At 28.8% G+C, this 21,142-nt stretch overlaps 1 protein-coding gene across 2 annotated transcripts in view; it reads right to left on the reverse strand.

Moving 5' to 3' along the window:
• Positions 1-516: 516 nt before the first annotated feature.
• LOC107451375 (uncharacterized) overlaps positions 517-21,142 on the reverse strand; it is a 33,556-nt gene continuing 12,930 nt past the window's right edge. For both annotated transcript variants that reach the window (XM_087164655.1, XM_087164656.1), the window contains 10 exons: positions 20,650-20,741; positions 18,535-18,599; positions 17,269-17,333; positions 16,266-16,329; positions 14,845-14,980; positions 12,466-12,583; positions 11,035-11,080; positions 7,759-7,887; positions 4,953-5,048; positions 517-2,357 (listed from right to left, as the gene is read on the reverse strand). In XM_087164655.1, the coding sequence (XP_087020781.1) occupies positions 2,235-2,357; positions 4,953-5,048; positions 7,759-7,887; positions 11,035-11,080; positions 12,466-12,583; positions 14,845-14,980; positions 16,266-16,329; positions 17,269-17,333; positions 18,535-18,599; positions 20,650-20,741 (934 nt within the window). In that variant the 3' untranslated portion in view covers positions 517-2,234. The remainder of the gene's footprint in view (positions 2,358-4,952; positions 5,049-7,758; positions 7,888-11,034; positions 11,081-12,465; positions 12,584-14,844; positions 14,981-16,265; positions 16,330-17,268; positions 17,334-18,534; positions 18,600-20,649; positions 20,742-21,142) is intronic.

Consider the following 21,142-nt stretch of genomic DNA (forward strand, 5'->3'; position numbering starts at 1 on the left):
TACTAATAAGGAAATTAAAATATTTGTGGAATTCTAATTCTTCAGAGAGCACTAAAACTTATCTACTGCAGTTTATAAAGGGTGGAAAAACAGAAGTTATATCTCCATAGCTTGAAATATAGTTGATGATATAGATCTATCAATAAATGATGTTAATATGATGGTATGAATAGCATATGAGCTCACCTCATATCCTCTGTTATATTAAATTGAAATTTTTTTTTTATTCACTTAACTTCAAAACCTTATTAAAAGAAACAACATAAATTCAATTCCCATTGAATTATACTATAAAGAGTATTTAAAATTTTATGCATGAACACTATAAAATACGCACATATAAACAGCATTTAAAAGATGATTTCTCAATGTTTTTATATCAATAAAAGTTCTTAAATGATTTGGGTATATACAAATAATGTAATTGTCAAACATAAACAAAATGATGCACAGTATGTTTTTTTTTTTTAAAAAAATAGACACAAAAGCAAACAATGATAAACTTAGAGCAAAGTATTACAAATCTCATTAACAAAGCTGTAAAACTCTATACCAAACATGAAATAATACTGCGAAATAGACTTTCGCAATGAAATAACTCAAGCTAAGAGATGATGATGTTAAAAAATATATCCAAGCAATCAAATTCTACTCCTTTAAAAAATGACATACAGGGTGTCCAAAAAGTATAAAACCAGACAAATATCTCAGAAATATACATATTTATTCATGCAAAAAAAAAAAAAAAAAAAAGAGAGAGAGAGAGAGAATGGGAATTGTGAAATAACACCAAAAGATGTATTCAACAATACCAAACTTGACCACCTCCCCAGTGAGTTATCCTTGCCTCAGCGTAGAATGGGTTTGACATTGGTGTCATTAGATTAGTGTTATTATTATATTTTTACTACGACATGCATACCTGCCATCATTGGAGAAATAAAATAAAGGAGATTTTACTAACGACATTTTTTGGGCTACGCGTAAAGTTTTGATACATCATGCATAATTATGTAAGTCAAAATTTAAAATAATGCAAGCACTTATATTTAGCGAAGTAAAAAGTATTTATGTAAATCTTAATCTAAAGAAGATTTTTTTAAACAATTATTTATAATTACTTAAACTATAAACACTCAGCATACTGCAGCACTAATTGCCACATAAGAGAAGTATTTTTGCCATTTGCGGTTATTTTATCGCCAAAATTCGTTTTTTTAAAATAAAAAAAACCTTCTTTAACAAATACGGAGAAAACTGAGAATATACAGGCAAACAGGAAATAGTTGTAAAATACAGAAGTCTTCATTAAAAAACACAAGACTTGGCAGGTATGGACATGCATTTCAAAATTTTTTAATTTTAAACAATCAATTTACCCTCAATTTTAAACAACACTAACACATATTCATTTGGTGATTATAGAGCTATCCGTGAATTCAAATGCAAATACCTGTAGGACAAATTGTTTATTATTTTTTCTGAGGAATCCAAAACTGCAATAAAAAAATAAATAGGGATTCCCATTTAAAATTGCCCTTATCCCAATTTAAGAGGTTAAGTAGCAGGGCTAGAAAACAACATTGGTCCCTTAGTTAAAAAAATTTGATTAGGTCCATGACAAAAAATATTGTCAGAGGACTAGCAAAGAATATAAAAGGAACATATGTTTTGGATTTTTGACTTTCTTTCCCCCCCCCCCCGCAGGATAGTATATTTCAGGATAACCGTGTATAATACATATTCTTTGTATTTTAATTTTTTTTTAAAAAACAAAACAAAACCCAATAGAAACTTGTAAATGAACCAGTGAAAATATGCAGACAAGTAATAGTTACAGAATTTTTTTAATTTCTACTACTGAGGAGGGTGGCAAGTGGAATTAAATTCATCTTTTTGAAAATATTTAACTTGCACGTTTTAGATTTTTGATCGGACGCAAATTTCTCGAGACATTTTCCCTTATTTTTCGGGCACCCTGTAATGGATTGTGATGTAAACGTCCAATGATGAAAAAAAAAAAAAAAATGCTAGCTAAAATTAGTCACCACAAGTTACACTAATATGTGAATGGAACAATTTACAAACATGTGAGAGACACTCAAAACACTGAATGACACATAAGTAAAAAGAACAAAAAAAAAAGAAAAAGAAACACTTGTAAATGGTTGTTACAAGGGTTAATAAGAATAAAAATCCTCAGAAGAAAGCACCCTTGATGGGGGAGAGGGACGTCACACACTTTCTAATCTGTCATTATCCGCTCGCGCTTTGTCGTCTACCTGGATGCTATAAAATATAGTTTCTGCGTCTTCCAAATTCATATTTTTCACAACTGACAGGGCATTTATTAATGCCTGTAAAAGATTTTAAAAAAATTAGTTTTTATTTTTTCACTTGCCCACCATGTATTAAGATCACATTTGTACTGAGAAAATTTGATTTTACAAACCAGAACATATACACTTATTGGGAAAAAAATTTAAAATACAAATTTCACAAATACACTTAGACGTAAGCTGCCGTTTGTAATTAAGAGAAGGGTTTTAAAATATTAATGTACACTCAAACCTCTATTTAACAAAGTCGCTAAATCCCGATAATAAGTTCGTTATATGGAAAATACGTTAAATAGAAAATCACCTTTTGAAACACTTAACAACACAAAACAGGTTTTAAATTCATAAACCCTACACGTAATTAAAATAGCAATTGATAAGCCATTATCTTGTAAATTAGTATCTACTATTTATTTTATAAATCTTAACCATAAAAGAATTCTGCATGGAAAGCAAGAATAGAGCACAAACATTATCCAGTGTTACACTATCAGGCTACATACATTTTCAACTAAAAAAAAGATAAATGTAGGTATAAAATTATAGATATATTTAATATGAAACTAATTTTAAATATACATTACTACATGCTTTCTTAAGTTTAATTGATGCTGAAAAAAAATCAGTTTTGTCTGAGGTTTTAGATTGAAATGCAAAGAAAGAGGGAAAGGAATTTTACTGCTTTCTCTAAAATTTAAGTGGCTTCGAAAATAAATGTTCCTTATAGAATGCATTAACAAGTTTGAAATGTTCTGAAATATTTTGGGAAATAGGGAAAGAGGAACGCAATGAAAAGTTCGATAAATAGAAAATTTACTTCGCGATTTGGAAGTCATTTTATGAAGAAATTTCTAAAATGTTCTTGGTTTCTCTAAAAAAAAATTTCTTCTCGCAAAATGGAAGTTCGTTCAATAGAAGTCTGACTGTATTTACCGGATTAGACAAATTTGAAATTAAAAATTCCGTAGGGTTTAAAAGTTTTTACTTTTCAATATTACTTTGCTGTAAAGTTGATTTCAAAATATTAAGCACTTCTCATACATCTATTGAAGATAATTATGCCTTATTAAATGATTAACATGGATATAGAATAATGATAGGCATTCCATAACTTTACTGCCTATTTATAAACAGTTTTCAACAGGATTTCTGTTCTATTCATATTTTTGTTTAACTCTCACCCATAAATTTCATTTCAATAAGAAATGCAATCCATGACTGTAACTGTATGCATCATTCAAAATTTGAGAAAACAAACATTTTTAATTGTTTAGACAAGAAAATGCATAATTTTTAAAGCTTATGAAGACAAAAATTTTACAGATTTTACAAAACAATGGCAATGATTTTTATTAAAGTATGAACGAAGAAAACTTTTTACCAAATCTTTGGGAAATAAGATAAATAGTTCCACAAAAAGCGGGAAATAAAGTCTTTGGTAAACATAATTGTGTTATGGAACATATAGAAGTGAATAAAACAATTTTGAAAACCTTTCAAAAATATAATAAATGGTTCTATAAAAAAACTCCTCTAAAAATTTAAAATACAAACTATTTTTTGTACAAAAAAACGAAAGAAAATACCAGAAAGTCTTTGGGAATTGAATTGGGTGGTTTGGAATTTTTTTAAATCTTTAATTCAATGGAAAAGAAAGACGATTTTCTTATAGAGAATAAATATGCTGTTCATTATAGTCCAACTAGAGGGGGAAAAAAGATTTTAACTAGAAGTTACCATTTTTATAAAAGAAAAATTTGAAATTATTTTTTAAAATGTTGATCAAGAGAGTATACTATGGAATGTTATTGAAACAACATTGATTTGAACATAAATTTGCTACTAGCAATGCTTATTCCAAAAAAAAAAAAAAAAAAGAATAATTTAATTAAGGACTCTAAGGTACGAAAACAAAATTCGATCAAGGTACTGGTTTCTCCTCGATTGTTTTTCTTTTTTTAAAAAGTATGTTTCCTGATTCATCAGAAACACAGGAATCATAATGTTGTTTTCTAACATCAGAATGTGAGCTAAAAAATTATTTTAAAGAAGTAGTAAATACTACACTGCTAAATACAAAAAAAGTAGCAATTACAGTAGTTTCTACTACTTGCTAGTACTACTTACAGTGTGCTACTTCCAACCACTGGATCTAATGTTACAGTCGTATTACAGAAACCGCCAGAATTCATATAAAGATTGAAGGGGTACAAAAAATGTGAATCGAGGAGTACAATTCAGTGGAATAAGGGGGCAAACTATGAAATGTCATTAAAATAACATTAATTTAAACAGAAATTTGCTTTTAGCAATGCCTATTTTCAAAATTTTAAAAAATTAATAATTTCATCTAAAGAATAACATAATTGACTGTTACTTAAAAAAATTAATTTTAACAGAAGCTCTTTAGAAACAATGCTTATTCTCAAGATATTAAAAAAATAAAATAAACAAGGACTATTTAATTAAGACTCTTATGCTGTGGATTATTATTAAAACAACATCAACTTTAATTGAAATTTCAAATTAGCAATACTTATCTTCAAAACATTAAAAAATATAATTAGACACTGAATAATTTAAAAAATAAATTAGAGTAATAAAAGTTTTTACCTCAGGAATCCATACTTCATAAATATATGAATTTTTAAAAGGTTCCTCCCCTGCATTTGTTTCAAATAAATTTTCAAGATAATTGAATATTCTATCCTGCAAAAAAAATAAAATACGCAATGAAAGAAAAACAACATACAGAAGCATAGCAATAATTGTAATAATAAAATAAATAAAGTAAAACGAAGAGAACACTTTACAGCAAACATATATGTTACTACTTTAAAGTAACAAAAGCACTGTGTTTACTAAAAAACTACATATTTTATTTTTTAATTGAGCATGCAATAATTTTTTATTCTAATATTCTGAGCGATATTCTTGCATTTTGTTAGGGGGAGGGGTGCACAAATTATTTCCTTCCTTGGATTTTGTAAATAATCATCACAATAAAAAAGTAATTAAAAATCATGAAATCTATAGTAGTAATTGCACCCTCCAAAAAAGATAAACGACGAAATCACGCAAATCGGATTATTCAAATGCTCGCTTCGTTTCGAGATTAGGTTGCTGTAATAAATAATATCGTACAATCAAAACTTTACATCGATTTACAATACAGTAGGGAACCGATTATCCGGAACGATCGGGACCATCGCTATTCCGGATAACTGATTTTTCCGGTTTTCTGAATCGCTACAAAAAGCCGTTTTTTCATTGTTAAACACAACTAAAAAAAATTTTTTTTTGGAAATGATCTTAAAAAGTGGAAAAAACGATGGAGCAATACACTAATAATTATTTCCAAAATGATGGTATGGTAAACATCTTTCAAAAAAGAACGAAAAATCCTAAAATTTTATAAGGAAAAAAATTTTTTTTTTTTATAATGGTGGGAAAATTTATCGATTTTCGTTCCGGTTTTTTGGTTTTCCGGTTTTCTGATTTCCGGATAACGGGTTCTGTACTGTACCATCAGAGTAAATTGAGGGTTTCAAAAAGTGATTATCTAAATGTTCAAATGTTACGTGTAAATTTCTGCAGAAATAAAGACAAAATATTTTCACTTTTCAAAAGAAAAATCTTTCTGCAAGAACTCTGTAACAATATCACCGTGATTCTGTAACAGGGCATTGCTCATTTAATTTAATCTTAATGACTTGAAGGAGTGGAAAGTCTTGCACCCAGAATGGGTGGGACTTCCGTAAATTCAGATAATAGATTTTACTGTATAACAGACCTCCACCATTAGCAAAGGCCAAAACAAGTCTTATACAAAGAAAAAAAAACTATAATCATGAATTTTTGGTTAATAAATAATTCTTAGTAGAATAATCAGGGTGTATAGCCAAATCTCTCAACAAATAATAAGTATCTTTAAAGCATTCAAAATATACAAGGTCCGGCTATTAATTTCCAGGACTGACGTAACTGTAGGAGAACGAAAAGCCGGAAGATGGCGCTAATGATTGCATATTGAAGAGTGCTTTCTTGCGTATGTGCAGTGCAATCGGCACCATGCTGAAGTAAGTGGTTCTCGTAGAAAGGCGCATTAAAACGTAGCTCTTAAATTCCTGTTGTCGAAGTGAAAATGGAGCAAGAATAAACATTAAATGTTGCTTCAAATTGGGCAAGACAGCTGCGGAAACCTACAAATTGTTAAAACAAGTTTACGGCGAGGAAGCATTATGTCGCTCAAGAACTTTTGAATGGTTTAAAAGCTTTCGGGACTGCGCAAAAGCGTGGAAGATGATCCACACACAGGTTGGCCGCAGTCGTTACGCACGCCCGAAGCAATTGAAAAAGTTCGCTTCCACACATTGCTCTGCCTGTGCGGCTATTCTTAACCCAGCAGCATGGTGTCGTTAAGATTCATCCACCATACTCTCCAGACCTAGCACCAGCAGACTGTTTCCTAAGCTGAAAAATTCGCTGAAGGGGACAAGAATTCAAGATGTCGAAGCCATCAAGAAGACTGTAACGTCACTATTAAAGAGCATTCCGAAAGAGGACTTTAAAACTTCTTTCCGAAATTTGTACAGCCGAGCACAGACGTGCATTACGGCTGATGGGGATTACTTCGAATAATATTACATGGCTATGCGTTTAATTTTATTTTCTTCTGAGTTATTCTATGAGTCCTGGAAATTAATAGCCGGACCTTGTATTTTTAAGCACTATATACAATAAAAAAATGCAAAATAATTTTCAAAAACTTTACACGAAATGATAAAATAACTAGTTTCTGACAAAGAACTCTTTTCTTGATTATATTAGCCATCATAAAAAAATCGAGAGATTTTTCGGTTCAATTTCAGAGGGTGGAAAATTCTAGATAATTTTTGAATGAATTGATTTATATTCTTTCATTAAGGAAAGTACACATCCAATTACTATTATTGTTCAATCATAATGGGCATTATGAAATATACAAAATGCATAAATAACTTTAAGGGTTCAACACTTTCGGCCGCTGTTCTGATCAAACTAATTGTGGCGACCCCTGCTTTTTTGGGGATCAGAAACCTAAAACAGTTAAATAAAAGGTACGTTAATTCCAAAACAATAGGTTTTTGTGTCTGATTTTATAAAATATGATCCACGCAAAATATTTAGCACATTTGAGGTCACTATTAAGTTTAAGTTCCAGTACTTGGAAATTTAATCATTATGTCAAAAGTTATTCAGGTTGATTCGCTTTTCTTTCTTTCTAGGGCATTGTACATTAAAAACATTAAACGTGACTTAATGGAAGTATTGTGCACCTGATAGACTTCAATAGAGAAAGAAGAGAAACTATGTGAGATGGCTCCAGTTTATAGAGTCAAGTAGGAGAATTGTCAATTAAAAACTTATCAATACTTACCATATTATTGTCTTTGTGAAAAGGTCCAAAGCTGGGGACATAACGAAGCCTATCTTTTGGAGACTTATTAAGGAAATTTTTATGAGACTCACTAGGTATTTCTTCTCTATAAATTGAAAGAAGGCGTTCCTAAGGGATAAATAAAGGCATAAAATGAGAATGTCCTTTTAAAGGTTCATAACATTCCTTAACTGTTGTAATCTACAAAATATCAATAAGACAAAATTCCTTTCCGTGAAAATTCTAAAAAAAGGTTCCGAATGACATTTTTTCTATACAAAGGCAATATTTCATCATATATGTGTATCTATATATATATATTATATATAAAAGTTCAATATGTAGAGAAAACATGGAAAAAATTACAATGAAAAAAGGGAAAAAGAAAAAAAAATTATAAAAATCCGGAAAATAAAAGATATTATTTTGCATCAGCTCACACGATTATATCCGCAAAAAGGAGTACTATCTAATATTGTATCAATATAGCCAAAGCAAAATATATCAAGTAGGATATAATCGTTGTAGCTGATAAAAAGATTATATCTCTTTATTTTCCGGATTTTTATAAATTTTTTTTACTGCTTTTTTTCAGATTTTTTTTAAAATTATTATTTTTCCTTTTTCATTTTACTGTTATTTTCTCCATGTTTTTTCTACAGTTTGAACTTATTTTATGAGTTTTATTTACTTGCAGTTTATGCGCAGTAAATAAAACTTATTGTTTTTAATTTTCTTCGTTTTTGTAATTTATTTATTATGCTCTTTCTCTCTCTATATATATGTTACCGTTAAAGTATATGATGCAGCTATTTCATATAATACCTAGTTATTCCATGAAATAACTGACCGTGTCCGTTAAAGTGTGTAATATGTTATTAATTTGACACTTTAACTAGTTATTCTATGAAATAACTAGGTATTCTATAAATTAACTAATGAGGGACAGTTAAAGTGTAAAATAAACATATGATCTAAAATGAAATAACTAGGTATTCTATAAATAAACTAATGATAGACAATTAGAATGAATAAGAAGCAATTTATCTAATTTATGCAGCGTATAAATGGTATTTATGGAAACGTACGAGAAAATCATTTGTCACAACAAGGATTACTAAAATGACACTTGGAATTACAAAGAACATTATTTCTAAAACAAAAACATTTTTTATTGAATAGTTCATAAATGCAGTAGGGGTGGAAGATAAATGTATCTGTCGTGCGAGATATATGATTATGATATAGATTATTTTAAACTTTAACGGGCTGCAGATCGTTATTCTATGAAATAACTAGTTAAACCGTGAAATACAAGAGAGTTTTACACTTTAACGGACACGATCAGTTATTTCATGGATTAACTAGGTATTCTATAAAATAACGAATTTCATACTTTAACGGTAACATATATATTACCATTAAAGTGTATAATTCAGTTATTTAACAGCATATTTAGGTATTTCATGAAATAACTAGACAAGTCAGTTAAAGTATATAATAGATTTTCATACTTTACCTGGTAATTCTATGAATTAACTAATGATAAACTGTTAAAGTTGAAAAATAAAAAATTTCAAAGTTATTTGATAAATTAATGAATCCTATATAGCTAAAATCTTGCCAAAAATAGATTTTATCCCTATTGCAGATGGTATAATTTATTATTGCTCATTATAATAACAACGTCTAAAAGCAATGGAATAAAGCGTACACACACGATTTAACAAAGTAGCTATAAGGGGTTAAAAACTGATTAATGTGGCTAGAATCAGATCAAAGAACTTTCTAGTGCCGCATTTCTTAATTTCACGGTTAAGTATTCATTATCCTATAGAATATCTAGTTAAATTGTAGAATTCAATAATTTTACATACTTAACTGAGTTGTCAATAGTTATTTCATCAAATAACAATTTCACACATCAATATATATATATATATATATATATATATATATATATATATATATATATATATATATATATATATATATATATATATATATATATATATATATATATATATATATATATACAAAAAATGTGTCAAGTATTAAATTATGCAAAAGACAAAATTTTATCAGGCAAAGGTTTATCATGCAGGTTTTATAACATTCAAGTACATTAAATCAATATTTTGCAAGAAAATAGGAAGTTTCAAGAAAACATGGCTTATTAAGAATCAGTCATATTAGTCATACATTAACAATCTAATATGGTAATTAAAAACTGAAACTAATTTACACAGAAATCATAGTAATAAAAAACTATAAATATTTGAACTGAAACTTTTGTAAAAAATTGAACAACAAATATGATATCGAGAAAGACAAAATTGGAAACAAAATTTTTTAAGTAAAGAGTATTTTTCAAAAACTTTAACCATGTTACAATAGAATTATTATAATATAGAAGCTAGAACTTTATTTACAATGGCTACATATTGCTATTGTCAATTATGAATAGGTTTTTTCCTTCAGCTTTCAGCCTAAAATTGTATTATTCTCTGTCTTTTTGTCTTAAGATTAATGCTTACCATGTGTAGGCCATTAACAAAGTACATTTTAATAAAGAGCATTTTAATTATGGGAGTAATGTCTAAATACCAGTAAATATTAGAGTTAGATAGTTCAATAAGTTAAACAAGATTAATTTACAAGTTTTATTCAAATGCTAGAGTCTGGTACCAGTTTTTTTTCCCTCAGTTATTTTTTTTATCAATAATCATAAAAGAATTAAATCAATTACATATGTGTTTTCAAAACACTAGGTTAATTCATCATATATAAATATAAAGGGGTGTAAAAGTTAAATAATTGGTTTAAGTCTATTAAAATTTGATTAAGAATGATTTTTAAAAAAATGAATTTAGGAAATCAAAGAAATTTTAAAAGCTAAGAAATATGTAATGCCTATTATGACATCACAACAAGTATGTGATAATTCAATCATTAGATCAAAATTTATACAGTGTTTTCTCTTTTTCTTTGTGTGTGTATTGTACAATACAAGATTTGTCAGAAATGCACTGAATAAAGTTTTTTGAGGGCTCTGGAAAATGATGATTGAGGATAACACGAATTTTCTGTAAATTGAATTAATGAGACAAGCTTTAACTCAGAATAACATAATAAAAATAACAGAAAAGTATTATTAACACAGGAATATCGAATTTCTTTTTTTCAAGGAAGATATTAGAAATAAAACAGTTTATAAAAATAGTGAAATACTAAAAATTTTTATTTTTGAAATAAATTAGGTAGTATGAGACTTACATCTAGTTTGCCTTGCAATATGTACTCAGCACATTCTTTGGGTTTCCTAAAAATAACAATAAGTTGCATATTTTTTAATAATCACATGACAGGATTCATATTCTTTAAAAAACAAATTAAATTGAAGGTAATTTTAAATTTAAAAATAAATAAATTAATGAAAATATTACACAGTTTATAAAAGTATAACAAATTTATTTTTAAAAAAAATAAATTTTACAAGTTAGAAAAATTTAAATATCTTTATCGTTACATTTAAAAAATATCATTTGAGTTCAAAAACAATTAAGCATTCTGTAACTAATTTTATTATGATTTTTTTTTACTTATTTCTTGTGACACCTTTCTTCTTCATTTAGTTACATTTTAAATTTATTACTTTTTAAATTTTGTGGAAAATTTAAACACTTTTACGAATGTATAGAAAGCCAGGAACAATTCTTTTATTAGACCCATTAAAAAAACATGTTTTAATGACTTGTTTCTTCTTTTTCTTATAAGGTTCCCCGTTTTCTTTGTGCAGTGTTTGTATCACAAATTTGAAATTATTACTTAAATGAGTATACTGACTTTTCACGAGTGAAATAATTAGATGACATTTTTCCAAATTGTAGTTATGTAGAAACTGTATGTTTATTATGTGAGCTTTTAAAGTAAAAGAAATCTGTTTTTAAACAAATATGAGATAAAATTTAATACAATTCCATGGTGACCGATATTACATTTTGATAGTTTTTATTTTTTAAAGCTCTTTATAATGATAAATATTAATTTCTTTTTTTTTTAAATTTTTTTTTTTAATGGGATGTTTCTAAATAGCCAATTATTACGGATAAAAGAAAAAAGGGGAAAAAAATATGTTTGACTGATGTTTGATAAAAATAAAAAATGAGACTGATGTTACATAGAAAAGAAATGTAGCAAAACATATTTTTATTTTGAAATTCTACATCTTTTATAACCAATAATGGGATTATATTTTTTCAAGAAAAATTTTTAAAAAAAAAAACTCCACATTAACCAGACAATAGTGCTACACATGAAATGATACATAGAAAATGGCTAACAGAGAAAAAGTTCTTTTGACTGATGATACAATTTTTGTATGTCTGATGTTACAAATACAGGCTATATTAAAACTGAAACAAAATTTTTTTTATTATAACAAAATACTTAAGAAATAAAAATGTTAATTTTACATCTAAAATAATTACTAAAAAAAAATTTATGCAGAAATGCTGTTAGTCATGTTTTTTGTATCATGGAATTGCTCACATTTCCTTTCTATTTAGTAAAAATGCATGCAATCATTTGATTTTTGTCAAGATGTGCATTTCCATTTCAGCAAATTTATTCAACCATTATGCAATAATTATAATTTATATAATCTATGATGGTTTCATCTAAAGAAATAAAATTGGATGAACTCACATATTCAAATAGTCTTTTGCAGAATCTTCCTCCGAAGATGTATCTAAATCAAGATAAACATGCTCCTCTATAATAACATCATCATCTTTACACTCACTATCACTGTCTGAGAATTCCACTGGAAAGAAATATATTAAACTTTTAGACAGCATTATGATTAGTTTAGCATTTGAATTCTGTGTGTCTTGTATATCAACAGTGTGGAATTTTAAAAAAAAGGAACCACCCTGAATAATTTATGATCTAATGATCGGAACTTCACATTCTAGGACTAATTCTTAATGGTTTGAGGGTATGATAACCTCGAGTATGCTAATTAATTAATGCAGACATCATTTTTAGCAACAAATTCAGACACAGTAATGTACTTTCTCTGAATAAACATACCCTTTTTTCAATGGATTTGGATTTCTGACCCCCAAAATATGTGGGGTAACAGCAATCTGGGAATTAGGGTCCCCATTGTTTGATAAGGAGAGCGCCCCTAAGTTTGGACCCCCTTAATGTAAATTTTACTTTTTATTTTGCGTATTTAACTATATCTGAAGAACTTTGAAAATTTTTCCACCCAATTATAAAATTCATTTTTCCAAAGATAATTCCATGTAAAAAATAACTTTCTGTAAATATTTATTATTTTATTTACTGAAGGCGAAAAAGTTTTGAATTGTAAGGTACAGAATTTCTAACATCTCTTAACGAGCATTATTTTAAATGGCAAAATTTGAATAAAATCAGTTGAATAGTTCCTAAGAAATCGAATTTTAAAAAGTTGTCTTTTTTCTTCTTAAATTTTAATTTATCAGTAACTATTCTACTGACTTTGTTCAAATTTATCATGTAAAATTATATTCCTTAAAATGACACAAAAAATTGTATACCTTACAGTTCAAAATTTTTATTAAATAAAATAAATATTCATTAAAATTTAATTTTTGCATTGAATTAGCTTATGGCAGACACTTGGGATGCATTGTCCCAATGGCCAGGAATGCCAGAACACACGTTTATAGGGCGGGACACATTCACGCACACAAAGGAGAAAGGACATAGAACAGAGAGAGAGAGAGAAAGAAGCATCCATGCCCTAAGCAGGTTTCAAACCCGCAACCACCAGCTCCGCAGTCAGGCATGCTAACCACACGGCCACCCAGTCGGCACTTTCTACAAATAAACATAATTTTTTTTTTTACATAGTTGGATTCTTAATCTTCAAAGTTTCGGGGACAGCAGCAATCTGGGAAATAGGGACACCATAATTTGGTCAGGAGAGCGATCCAAAGGTTGAACCTCTTAATGTTAAGTTTACTTATTGCGTGTTTTGCCATACCTCGAGAACCTTTTGAATATTTTGGGGTCAGAAATCCAAATCCGTTGAAAAAAAGGCATGTTTGTTCAGAAAAAGTAAGTTTTTGTGTCTGATTCTGTAATTTAAAATATCGTCTGCATTAATTAATTAGCATATGCCAGCTTACCCTTTTGAACCATTAAGAGTGGGTCCTAAATCGTGAAGATCCGATCATTAAATCAAAAGTTATTCTGGATGGTCTGATTTTTATTTTGCACAAGGAAATCTAGGAAACAAATTTGATATTCGGAAAATTAAAAAGTAAATAAATAAAATAAAAAACGAGTAACCTGGTATTTCTATATATTATTAAATTCCCAGTGATTTTGAAACACTCTATGATGGAAAAATATGCAATGTAAATAAACATATGTATATCAAGTAATAAATAATGAAATGGGCTGTTATTATTAATTAAGTAAGTAATAATGACAATAATTAATTAATCAATGGAGAGATATGAAGATACATTTCCTCATTTCATTTTAAAGATACAACTATAACTGTTGCAACAGAAACTTTGTATGCAAGACAAACAAGTATAGGACTAGCAAATGACATTCCAGTAGCAAATGAGACTCCGACAATAGTCGGCAGTCGGTTAAGCCATTGCTCACTTCTCTAGCAGAAAGCCAGGGGTTTGATCCTGGTAGTTGATCAAACAACTGGTGTATATACAAACGCACAGTTTCAACATATATACTGGCGTGTATATGTTAAATCTGCTGTAACTGAAAGTCTTTTAGCTAGTTAGGGTGTGGAAGTTCAGAGAGAATCATAGCAGCTCGGGTGCTGTTTTTGACATTTGACCGGGCCAAAAATTGAGTGGCATTCCTGTCATGGCTGTTAAAAGATAGAGCTCTGAAAAACAAAGCTAGGTGCTTGGCCGGAGTGTATGTTGTGTCAGATTATAAAATGACTGGATGAAAGCTAGACTGAAAAATAAATGGTAAATATTGTTTTTCAAATACTGGTAGAGTTTCAGACAAGCCGAATTTCAAATAACCCAAATAAATGAAAAAATTATTTACCATTTTCAGGAATTTTGAAGAAATTTCTAATGTTGATTCCTCTTTGACCTCGTATGCAAACTTTATTGAGGTATGATTGACATTTCTGGACTGCTTTCAGGAAGTTGTCTTTGTCAGGAAAACTGCCAGCTTCTTTCTAACAGAGAGAAAAATATATAATCAGGGGAAAATTTAGTCACTGGTCCAAAGGGTGAGTAAATGAAAGATATTACTTGTCTCTGCACATTTTAATTGGTCCGTCTCCAACAGACATTTTTGAAAATCCCTAACTTGACGAGATTTTTCCATTTAGATAAAAATCAACAATTAATTCCTAATTTTTGCACATTTTTATGAGCCCAGATAAAACAGCGTTGGAGTAACTTTTTAAACATTAAGAAAATGAGTTTTATTTTTATAACACTGTAATTTGCTCCATTTTGACTTATTGTTATTGACAGAGAGGGTGCTGGCTAAAGATAAGCTTAACTTCAGTCAGTTGCAAACTTACAGGAGAATAGCATGTTATTCATAAAAAAAGCGTTATTTCATGTGACAAGAGTCTGAAGTTAACATTTTGATTATGGGGGGAATTTTTGGTTCTGGGTAACAGGCATGAAAGTGGAGAAGTTAAAATATACTCATCTTATGGTGCAATACGTGAAAAGGACACAAGTAAATGAAAAACAAATATGTGCACGGATAATATGTCAAGGGTTTGTCTAGGTTTTTCTGAGAGGTACCTATTTTGTGAAAATTTAGACATAGTTTGTGAAAAATTATATTAAAAAATCAACACAAAAATATGGATTTATTGTTTAGAGACGCAAAAATAAAATTTTAAGAAAAAGTATTTTGTGAAACTACCGTTTTTCCTAAAATTGAATTTGTGAAACTACCGTTTTTCCTAACGTTGAATTTGTGAAGGTACCGCTAAACAGTAGTAAATAAAGCCTGGACAGACCCCTGTATGTGCACAGTCAAAAAAAAGAACTAACGGAGTAAAGAGAACTATAATACACCCAGATCAAATATCGACGGCTGAAATTAAACTACTTAGAACTTAACAACCAAGAACCACATCCTTTCTGCTCTACAGTGGAAGTTGCAGTTGTCAAGGCAATGGTGCACCTGTCGAAGCTCCAACCATTTCCTTCCTCATACCATTCTTTCTCGGGAGATTAGTGAAGGGAAAAAAGCTTGTTCCAAGCACAGCTATCATTAGGGAGACTTGGGTTTCCGCAGCTATGGCGGGGGGGGGGGGGGCATAATAATTAGACCCTTAAAAAAGTACATTTCAGGAATATTGTCGGAAATCTTAAAAATTGAGAGAATAAAGCGAATTTCTGCTTTTCTGCAGAAGGACTGGGTTAATTTTATTTTAAAAAAGTTCATTCATTTGTTACAGCAGAAAGTTTAAAAAACAAGTGAAATGTACTTACTAATAATTTATTATTATATTTCGCATCATCAAAGGAATGTAGCCTATCAATAGTCACTTTTAATCTGCAATAAAAAGAAATAAAATATGTAAGATTGAATAGAATTGGTTAGATGGATTTATTAATAAGACTTTTGATTTTAACCAGTATGTATAAATGAATAGTCAAACAAGTTTATCAGATGGAATTGGAATACAAATGACACATTAAATATACAGCGGAACATCGTTTATATGACGCCGAAGGGACCACCGAAAAACGTCGTATAAACGATAACGTCGTATAATCGATTTTTACTTCTAAAACTGAAACTTACTCTGTTTTCAGTTAATTTTAATGTTTAACGTGTTGATTTACATAAATTTCTAAATTAGACAAAGCAAAACAAACAAATAACCAAAGAAGAAAAATTGCAGTGAGCAATTTGAATGTACTTTAGCTTTAATTATATTTTCTTGCTATTAGTCTCTACAATGCTTTGAATAGCGAGTTGAACTTATTGCTTTCAACTTGTATGATGCAATTGTAGATTTCTAATCACGACCAAATCTAATGGCTGAAGTGCACTTGTGCAATTTGCAGGAAAAAAGAGAGCTTTAACATTTTCCAAAATAATTAGTATCGATGGGTGCGCTGGACATTGGTTGATGAATAGCAAAATTTTTCGTTTTTGCCTCTTCATAACATTGTTTAGTTTTTTCAGTCATCTAGTAAAAATTACGGTCGTCATCCAAGCATTCTTGTTGGCACCCTTTTCTGTATCATTCATGTTGGCAAATTACGCCCTTTTTTAAAATACACAAGAAAAAAATTAAATAAACGTGAACAAAATCTAAAAACCGACGTATAACCGATTCTGTGTGTCGTATAAACGATATATTTCTACATTAAAATGAATAGAAATGATTTGGGACCACACTAAAACGTCGTATAAATGTAAACGTCGTATAAGTGATCGTCGTATAAACGATGCTCCACTGTATTATAAATAAGTATCTCTTACTTTTCATAAGTTAATGATGAAGTGATTAAAAAGACATGAGCCTTGCGCCTACTGAATCGCCATATCTATAATGAAAATTCTTTATGAGATCCAGGTACAATATACAAAAAAATTATAACTTTGAATGCATTATTTATTCATTAACAAATTGAATTCCTTCTCACCACCCAGTCTGCCGAAAATGGTAGAGCTGAATAACAACATAGTCATATTGGACAAAGTTTAACTTCCAACATGTAATTATAAATACATGTTACATATTTTAAGGTGATTTATTAATGCATAAATACCTAAAGTTCATTAATAAACAACACGAATCTGATAATTTATGACTAAAAAGAGTCAAAAATGTACAAACAAACAACCTCTTTTACAAATACTCAATTTTTCTTTTCAAACAATTGAAAAGAGTAACAAAATTAATGAATTTATTAACTTAAAATAACCGTAACTCTTCAATATTTTACATAAATCAGCATAGTAAAACTAATTTTATAACTATATAAAAGTCTGTAAAAACATCATAAACAAATTTAATCAATGTTAATAAATTACAACCTAAACATATACTTTTGATAATTAAATACTGTTAAGTATAAATGTTCAAACCGATTCTGAAATAAACATGAAAATAGTTTAAAAATCACTACTTTAGTATAGATTTTGAATTCTGTATAAAACTGAAATAAATATATTAATAAAATAAAATGAATAAAGAAACAATAATTTCATTTTTTTGTTTAGATATGTAAAGCTTTTAACTTTCTAGTTCTACATTAAATGTAATTTATTTAAATTTAAGTTATTCTTATAATACTTTTTGTAAAATTATATTGGTTACTTTTCATTTTCTTCCATTTCATATAGTTTGTCTAAAATAAGAACTCCCCCAGACATTCATCTGGTTGAGTTCCTATTTACGAGGTATGATTATTTTAAGTAGGGGTACCGGGTCACTGTTTTGGAGTGATTTCGGCTAAGATCGGCAAGAGAAAGGGAATCTCTTTCTTCGGTCTATTGTTTTAGTCCTAGAAAGAAGCTACCCTCCATAAAATGTGCCATTCTTGTTTCCATAGCACCAGACGGTCTCAGACTTTGTGGCAAGAGGAGTTCTTAGCTTAGACAAACTATACAGTTTCTTTTGTTTTTTTTTTAGTGTCCTGGCAGTACAGGTTTCTTATGGATGTAATGCCAGTCCTAGTTTTGGCCCATTGTAATTACAACCTAGTAACAAAAAAAAATATTATTATGAATATAATAACTCACCACTGCTGGCCAATAGCGGTCTTTGATTTGAACCCATACAACAGCCTTCTCTTTATAACCAAATCCTGGAGAAAAAGAAAATAATAAGTTTTGAAATTCAAAAGTGAACAATTGTAAATATGTTACTGAAAGAAACAAGTAAGAAAAAAAAATTTATCATGCAAGTGTGATAACTAAAATGAATTGCAAGTATTGAAATGTGTCTGACTACAAGTTTAAAAGAGGATGAAAAATGAAAATGATTCAGAAGGGAAAGTTCAAGTTTTAATGCTCTGCAAAAAGATGTGTTTTTTCTTCCTTTTCTGGACTGTTTATTTCTTTATTTTGTAAGCTTATTTCAGACATTTAGAAATATATTACACATCAATTATAAGTGCAGTTCCATTTAATATTCTTTTTATTATCATTATGCAAGTGTTTCAGATTGGATATTAGAAATATGTTTGTTTAAATAAGACAGATCAAGATTGGAATTATATTGAAAATAGTATGGAACCGATATAGCTGTGTTATGTTATGCTATTCATAGCAACCATGCATAGCTGCAAACATGGATAGGAAAAAATCCAGTAGATTTTACGAGATAATATAAATTCCATGATAATTGTTGCATAAAATGTACTAAATATTTTACACATAGGTAATTCTAGGGATTTTTATAGTCACCAAAATAGAAAAACTGCAATATTTTCCAGTTATGATAGACATTAAACATACTTGAAATGTTATGTATTATGTTAACTCATAATTTTGAATATTAATAGGCATTTAATTCATCAAAGATAGTCATAAGATTTTTTTAATTAATTTAAAAAGAGAGTTCTAAATAACAATAAACTAAACATTTTAGAACAAAAAAAGTATTGAACTGATTTGTATAAGTGGGGTTCGCGTCATTATGTATCAGTAATACTTAGTTAAATATTCAAGCAAGCAATAATCTGTACAACAATTCTATTTCAATAGGGATTTTTTTAGGAAACATTCTCAATTTTAGGGAATTTTCTTAAACATAAAAGAACCAAGAGAATTTTAATTAAACCAGTAGATTAGGAGAAACTGGCAAAATCCAGTAGAGTTGGCAGCTATGTATTTGTAATTAAAATTGTTAATCTTTAAGAGAAATGCTTTTCATAAGAAAATACTTTAATACCCATTTCAGGATTTAAAAATTGTATGGCACTGTGTTCTTTAGAGTTTCACGTGAGTTATTTTCATTAAAATTAGTATCAAAACCTATCAAATTTTTAAAAAAAAAATGAATTTAATATAAGTACATTGAATTATTAAGTTATTTTTAAAACCAGTAGAAACTAGTAAAATCCAGTAGTTCACTGGAAAATCCAGTAGAGTTGGCAGCTATGAAAATAAGTTTTGTAAAACATTGGGTTTGCATGAAAGTAGTTTCAATGCTAAGTAAAACTCAATTTTTTCTACACAAATTTACTTTAATCAGTCACATATTTTCCATTTTGTTTGATGACCTACTGATTCCATCTTTTTGAGAATGCCATACTCATAGAACGTCTGGTCTTAATCAGAAAAAAAAAACTATACAAAGTGTGATTTGAGGTTAAAAAGTTTTGAAAGTTTCAAAATAAATGATAGTACAAGATCAGGGTTAAATGGGAGACACACATATCACAATGATTTCTCACATTTTGAGCAACACTTATGAAATCACTGGAGCTTGGTGACTCTCATTATTCCATTAACATTTACTTCAAAGTTTACAAAATAATCTTGAATTATCATGGTGGAGCATGATTACTCCACATAGCCCCAAACTTGCACCATCATTGATTTACAAAACTTTTTTGAAACTAAGTAAAAACATTTACAAATGGTTAAACTTTCTTGAATAAAGAAGACATTGAATACACTTGGTAGAGTTTTCTGTTCATAAGGACCGTTTCATGAGCCAAAGATCATAAAGCTAACAGAAAGAAGGCAAAAGACCATAAAATAGAAGTTTGATTTTTGTGTAAAAAAAATTTGAACTTTATTTCACAGTATAAAAACTGAAATTATTTTCTTACTAACCCAATAGAAATTTAATGTATATTATAAACTTTTATGCACCATTGTAAAAATATGTGTGCCAAATACACTTACTTTTTTGTAGCCGATCATCTTTATCAGTGTCATCATCAGAATCCTCTAGGACATGTTCTCGAGCAGTGGAACAAGATGCCTCATTACTGTCTCTGTAAGAAGTAAACGCAAGTTTGAAAAAGATAAATTCACAATTATTTAATTTGTAAAAGCATGACAGTCGAAAAGCTTAAATGAAGAATTTGTGAAGTGAGAAAGTTAAAAGTTCAGACAAAAGTGAGTTCAGGGGAACTATGAAGTGTCAAATGCTGAAAAAATGTTTTCAAAATATCAAAGTGCAAAGAAATTATTGCAGGATTACTTCCCCACTGCTTGCCATAACTTGTTTGCATTTTGAAAAGCAGAAAGATTTTTCTTTTGAAAAGTAAAAAAATTCACAAAAATTCTCTTCTACAAAAATGTACACATATTTGAATCATGCGTTTTGAATCTCACTTTTTGACACACTCAATTTACGCCGATAGCATTGTAAATCAACGCAATGTTTTGATTG

The sequence above is a fragment of the Parasteatoda tepidariorum genome, chromosome 5 (assembly GCF_982258835.1).
Source record: "Parasteatoda tepidariorum strain Cologne lab strain chromosome 5, Ptep-v5.0, whole genome shotgun sequence".
NCBI classification, from domain to species: domain Eukaryota; kingdom Metazoa; phylum Arthropoda; class Arachnida; order Araneae; family Theridiidae; genus Parasteatoda; species Parasteatoda tepidariorum.